This window comes from Lathyrus oleraceus, chromosome 7 (genome assembly GCF_024323335.1).
Source record: "Lathyrus oleraceus cultivar Zhongwan6 chromosome 7, CAAS_Psat_ZW6_1.0, whole genome shotgun sequence".
NCBI classification, from domain to species: domain Eukaryota; kingdom Viridiplantae; phylum Streptophyta; class Magnoliopsida; order Fabales; family Fabaceae; genus Lathyrus; species Lathyrus oleraceus.
The window spans coordinates 189099195-189106068 of record NC_066585.1 but is presented as its reverse complement, the minus strand read 5'-3'; the positions used below and the strand labels follow the sequence as shown (position 1 = coordinate 189106068).

Genomic DNA, 6874 nt, shown 5'->3' with positions numbered 1-6874 from the left:
GAGAAGGTATGTATTTTGGAGATGAATGTAGATTATGATTTTGGAGTAAAAGGTTAGATAGTTTGAATTTAATTTACTGATTGAAGGTTAAATTTTGTGTTTGAGAAAACAGGTTGGGAAATTTCTGCAATTGATAGCAACATTCATTGGTGGTTTTGCAATAGCATTTACCAAAGGGCGGCTTCTTACTCTTGTTATGATGTCGACTCTTCCGCTTCTCGCTGTGTCAGGTGCTGCCATGGCTGTTATCATAGGCAAGATGGCTTCTAAAGGTCAAACCGCTTATGCGAAAGCTGCACATGTTGTTGAACAAACAATTGGCTCAATAAGAACTGTAAGTTGTTAGATATTTGCAAAATTCTTTAACTTATGAGTTGTATTTGGTTCTGCCGTCAAAATTGTAACAAACATGTATTCTAACTGCTTGTCTTGTGTATTTGTTCAGGTTGCATCCTTTACTGGTGAAAAGCAAGCAGTGTCTAGTTATAAAGTATTTCTTGTAGATGCTTACAAATCAGGTGTTTTTGAAGGTACTATAGCTGGAGTAGGCCTAGGCACAGTTATGTTTGTTATTTTCTGTGGTTATGCTTTAGCGGTATGGTTTGGCGCAAAGATGATAATCGAAAAAGGATATAATGGCGGCACCGTGATTAATGTGATTATCGCCGTGTTAACTGCTTCCATGTAAGTAACCATAATTTGTATGACTTTTCTTGCCAAAGAAGTTAGAAAATTTCTTATTTAGATGATTTTTTTCTTATGATGGAAATGTGTTTTTTTGTAGGTCTCTAGGCCAGGCATCACCAAGTCTAAGTGCTTTTGCGGCGGGTCAGGCGGCGGCTTACAAAATGTTTGAGACAATTAAGAGGAAACCAGAGATAGATACTTATGATCCAAATGGAAAAACATTGGAAGACATTCAAGGTCAAGTTGAGTTAAAGGAAGTTTATTTTAGTTATCCTGCAAGACCCGAAGAGCTGATATTCAATGGATTCTCTCTTCATATACCGAGCGGTACAACTGCGGCGTTAGTTGGACAAAGTGGAAGTGGAAAGTCCACAGTTATCAGTTTGGTAGAAAGATTCTATGATCCACAGGCAGGTGAAGTTCTTATTGATGGGATTAACTTGAAAGAGTTTCAGCTCAGATGGATCAGAGGGAAAATCGGTCTTGTCAGCCAGGAGCCAGTGTTGTTTTCTTCCAGCATCAAGGAGAACATTGCTTACGGTAAAGATGGCGCGATAATTGAAGAGATAAGATCTGCATCTGAACTTGCAAATGCTGCCAAATTCATTGATAAATTGCCACAGGTTCTAGAATCTAACCAAGTTCTGATACCATATTATTAATAACTAACTTTATCTCTAATAAGAAAAGTTTAGTACATCAATTTCAAAATTAATACTAATTGATATTTCTGGATTTCTCACCTTGGAGCTTTTTAATTTTTGAATCCAGGGATTGGATACAATGGTTGGTGACCATGGAACTCAGCTATCTGGTGGGCAGAAGCAGCGCATTGCAATCGCAAGGGCAATCCTTAAGAATCCAAGAATTCTTCTTCTAGATGAAGCTACAAGTGCACTTGATGCAGAATCTGAAAGAGTAGTTCAAGAGGCTCTAGATAGGATCATGGTCAATCGAACCACGGTTGTTGTTGCACATCGCTTGAGTACAATTAGAAATGCTGACATGATTGCTGTGATCCATAGAGGGAAAATGGTTGAGAAAGGTATCATAAATATTCAATTCATTCATAGAGTATAATTCAAATTGGTTGAGAAAGGTATCACCACTCAAGAACTTTCCAAACTCATGCAATGGAAACTCACCCGTGGAAAATGGAGGTAGCTACTTTAATTCGTCACCATTTGTTCGATTATTGTTATTTTATCGTTCAACCATTTTTTTTTGCTTTTTAGGCCGCGTTTGTTGGATTTTGTCTCTTCGATAGAAGATGCTGTTGTGAAACGTGCTTCTGAGAAAGCTTTTGAGAGTCTTCCTGATGTGGAGAAAGCGATTTCTGAGTTAAGTGCGTTGAAAGGAGTTGGTCCTGCTACTGCTTCTGCTGTTTTGGCTGCTTTTGCTCCGAACTTGACCCCTTTTATGTCTGATGAGGTAGTTATTCGTTTTTGTTTTATCACAAGTTACATTTTCAGTTCAATCCCTTATATCATCATTATCATGATCACAGTGCATTTGATATCAACTTTTTTTAGTGTATCCGTATTTTAGTCTTGAAATTATAATGTTTGGGTCAATTTAATAACAAATTAGGCTATGTTTGGATATTTTAAAACGAACTAAGTAGGGCGGAATGTGATAGAGTGGAATTGAGCGGAGCGGATTAGATATCTTTGTTTGGATATTTTAGGACGGAATGTAATAAAATTGTTATTATGCTCAATTCAATAGGTGTACAAAAACGAGAGTAAGTGATGAAATTGGATGGAGTTTCCATGCTCTTTTACCAATCCAAACATGGAACATAAGGTTATTCCATTTCATCAATCCAAACATAGTCTTAGTTTTAGTTCATTACAGTGGGGCGTAAGCTACACATACCAACTTCTCAAAATCACAGTGAAAAAGGACTTAAACGTGCGGCAGCGGTGACCCGCCGTGTTACCAAAAACATAGGCTATTTTTTTTCTTCTTCTGAATTTAGCATGTCTTGATGTATCCTCATATGACCATTTTTAAGGCAATATGTAGTAAGTCTTCTATTCTATTGGTTTTGATGGATGTTTTCTTAGTAGATTTTTTGGTGTATGGAATAAATTGACTGTGTTCTTTAATTGAAAGGACTAAGTTGTTTGATTCTTATAATTTTGAGGATTAAAATGCTTATTTACTCTATTAATTTCAGTAAATGATTTTATGATAAAGAAGTTTAGGAGTGTCTGAATAACGTTGAGTGTCAAATAGTGTTAAAAAGTTTACAATTTAGGTCGAAATTGTGCCTAATGAGAACTAATACATCCCTAGAAACTATACTAAAATGATTATTTTTGAAGACTAAATTTAGTACCTTTCTTATAGACACTCATTGTATTTTATCATGTACAATGTAAGGCTTTGCCCTGTTTTTTATTTTGTAGTTATGTAAGATTTGTTCTTAAGACACCGGGGATTGGGAACAGTACTCTTATTGTTATTATTATTGCTTATATTATTTACTACTTATCAATTATTTTGGTTTTTCTTTTGATTATGTGATCATTGGCTGTGCTGCAATGCAGGCTATGCAGGCTGCTCTTGGAATTTGGATCAATTCATCCGTACGCATTGCTAAGAAACAAGTGATTAATATTCCAACAAAGAAAAGAAAGAGATGTTAGTGACTTAGGTAAATTATCCATGGTTTCTTTATTTTTTTTTTCAATTGTTTTGATTATAAGTTATATGTGATAATGCATGATTTCATTATATTTTTGTTTTCAATTGCTTTGATTATAAGTTATATCTGATAATGCATGATTTCTTTATTTTTTTGTTTTCAATTGCTTTGATTATAAGTTATATCTGATAATGCATGATTTCGTTATATTTTTGTTTTCAAATGCTTTTATTATAAGTTATATCTGATAATGCATGATTTCTTTATTTTTTTGTTTTCAATTGCTTTGATTATAAGTTATATTTGATATTTGATGGTTTCCTTGGTTTATTACAGGTTAGACATGGCTGATGACCAACATGAGGAAGTTAGTAAAAAAGTATCCGCGGAAGAAGAAATTCGAAGAGGCATCACAATAATGAGAAGGGTGGTCCAAGGAAGATCTCGAGGCATCATACTAGATGTCTATTGGAGCAACCAGGGACAGCTTATAGAACCTAATGGGCATACCTTAACTAGTTTTATCGGTGCACTAGTAAGGAATGAAATTCCCATTACATGTGATGATTGGAGAAACAAAGAGCTGAATGAGTCCAAAGAAAAAATTTGGAGTGAGATAAAGGTACAATCATTTGGCCCTTAATTATACGGTATCAATTATGTTTTTTCAATTACCGATACTAACTATCAATCTGTATGTTTTTCTTAGCGATGTTTTAACATCGAAGAAGAAAGAAGAGGTTTTTGTATGAAATTGGCCGGAAAGCTTCTAAGAGGGTTTCAGACATTTTTATCATCCAAGTTCCTTAAGGATGCGGATGGTAATTTTGTGGATGCGGAGCTTCCTAAAAAATATGAAAGTTTGATATCGGCTGAAGAATGGGAAGCTTTCAAATCCAAAAGAAAAGACCCGGTTTTTCAAAGAATAAGTGCTACAAATCGGGAAAGAGCATCAAGTCCCGCATATCCGTACCGAAAAGGACGTGTCGGATATGGACGCTTAGAACAATCCATGGTAAGTATTTATAAATTGCGATAACAAATTTGTTCATCATATATTAGTTTTATCTGATCAAATTGTATGATTTAATGTGTAGCTGCAGAAGGAGGAAAGTTCAGAAACATCTCTTCCTGCACATGTTTTGTGGAAGGAAGCCCGTGTGGGCAAATCTGGAGTTCCTCAAGAAGAAGTTTTACACGTATACCAGAAATGTGTAAGTATAACATTTTTTCATTAATTGAATAACATTTTTATACACAAATATTTGATAAGTATACGGTATTCATCTGATTTTTCAGGAGGAGCTATCTCAGTCTTTATCTCCCGATGATACTAAGGGCTTATATAAAATGTGATAATTGTCTGTCAAAATCTGGTTGAAAACAGGTAGAAATTCTGGTTTATAAACCTGGAAAAAATGTGGTTTAAAACAAAAGCTTCAAAAATTTTCGTATACCTTAGACAGCGCTTTTGTAAAAAGCGCTGTCTAAGGGGGGGATTAGAAAGCGCTTTAGGCAAAAGCGCTGTCTAAGGGGGGGCTTAGACAGCGCTTTTTGAAAAGCGCTGTCTAAGGTATACCTAAAAAAATTAAAATAGGAGGGTCTTAGAAAGCGCTTTTGGCCAAAGCGCTGTCTAAGGGGGTGGGGCTTAGACAGCGCTTTTCAAAAGCGCTGTCTAAGGGGGTGGGTCTAAGGTATACCTAAAAAATTTAAAATAAGAGGGTCTTATAAAGCGCTTTTGGCCAAAGCGCTGTCTAAGGGGGGGGGGGGGCTTAGACAGCGCTTTTAAGATTTAAAAAAACGCTGTCTAAACCTTTAGCAGCGGAGGTTTAGACAGCGCTTTAAAGCGCTGTCTAAGGCTAAAAAAAGCGCTGTCTAAGGTCTTGTTTGTTGTAATGAATCAACTCATGAGATTTTGAGAGACACATTCTTTTTATCTCAAGTCTTCATCAACAAACCAACTCCTAAAGATTAGATGTATTTAGTATGTTCTTTTTTAAGTTTTTTTTTTTGGATTATTATACATATAAAGAAAACTAATAAATTTTCCACTTTTCAAACAATAATTATCCTTTAATTTATAACACCCTTAACTATTTATTAATTTATTTGACTTCTGTTCTATTTGCAATAAATATTTATAGGTAGTTTTGAGAAAGCTGTAATCAATACTACTTTAAAATTTTATTTTTTTTTGTAAAAATTACACAATTTTATCAAAAGTGTGAAACTTAGAAAAAAGGAATGGACGGGAGTCCCTTTAAATTAACTCAATTAATAGCATGGATATCACATTGCAGGGGCACAATATTGAAATTTCAGCTATTAAACTAAAAAGCAGTTAGATAAATTAGTAATATGCACCTAAAACTTACATATTATAATTTCCAATTCTCTAATAAGTATATTGATTAATCAAATCACAAACTAGAAAAAAATTGGAAACTCAAGAAAACAACAATTTTGACAACTAACTCACAAAAAACTTATCACAATAATCAAAGAGATAAACCTTGATGAAAAATATAACAATTGTAGTTCTCAACAAAACCAAACCCAAAATAAATTTACTATTATATGCCTACATTTTTTTTTTAAAATGACGTCTATAAAGTTTAATTGTTCTGATGTGTTTTCATATTTTAAAATTGCTCTTATGTTCAAATTACTTTAAGTTTCTCTACAAAGATCTTTGTATTTGATTAAAATATTCAACATTTTGTTTTTTCTTAAATGGATGGATATTTGATCCTTCACGAAATCCATTGTTGAAAACAACATCGAAAATTACTTCAAAAGTAAAAATACATCACATGAAACACAATAAAATTAAGAAAAAAATTACAATATTAAGAACTAAACCAAAAGAAGAAAGGAGTCTTCAAAGTAGTATCTAAATGTGTGATTCATTATTAATATAATATATATAAAATTACAAAACAATAGAGTCAAGTAACTTGAAAAACAACTAAAAATACATAAACTTTATCATCCAAAAAGGAGTAGCGGTAATTATCCGCTTTACTTCCCTTATGGTGTAATTCATACTATATTTCTTAGTCATACAATTAATACAATAAAAATACTACTATCATTATAACCTCATATAATTTCATCACATAAATGAGGCAATGTGTGTACTATAGTGAATATATTTATTTGAATACATAATGAAACCTATTTAAGGTTTATGGATTGAAAGTGTTTGGGAGAAAAATGGAAAGGAGGAGAAAAAGGAATTGGTTGATTCGGGAGTGCTGGGAACTGGAGTGGGAGCTGGTGATGACACTGGTGGAATGTTGAAAGATGAATCAATGGATGGAAAGCTAGAAAATGGTGGAAGACTTCCTTTAGGCAATGATGGAATTACAGGTAAATCTGATAAATCTGATTTTGGTAAAGATGGGATGGTAGGGTTTGGTAGTGTGGTTGTTTGAAGAAGACTACGCGCATCGACATTGATGCTTGTCATTGTTACGACAAAGAGTAAAGCTAGGATGAAGAATTTGGAGGAAGCCATTTATGATAACTTGA

At 33.8% G+C, this 6874-nt stretch overlaps 1 protein-coding gene across 1 annotated transcript; it reads left to right on the top strand.

Annotated features, from left to right (window-relative positions):
* Positions 1-1794: 1794 nt before the first annotated feature.
* LOC127100507 (uncharacterized) lies at positions 1795-2421 on the top strand. The gene is made up of 2 exons (XM_051037720.1): positions 1795-1847; positions 1923-2421. Exons 1-2 carry the CDS (start codon positions 1816-1818, stop codon positions 2233-2235), a joined length of 345 nt encoding a protein of 114 aa, XP_050893677.1. The 5' UTR covers positions 1795-1815; the 3' UTR covers positions 2236-2421.
* Positions 2422-6874: the final 4453 nt, after the last annotated feature.

What these genes read in the sequence shown, in the direction of transcription:
- LOC127100507 (XM_051037720.1), top strand. Translation starts at nt 1,816, where the DNA reads ATGCAATGGAAACTCACCCGTGGAAAATGGAG. An exon ending in CTCACCCGTGGAAAATGGAG is followed by an intron (nt 1,848 to 1,922) that starts GTAGCTACTTTA and finishes TTTGCTTTTTAG; the next exon opens with GCCGCGTTTGTTGGATTTTG.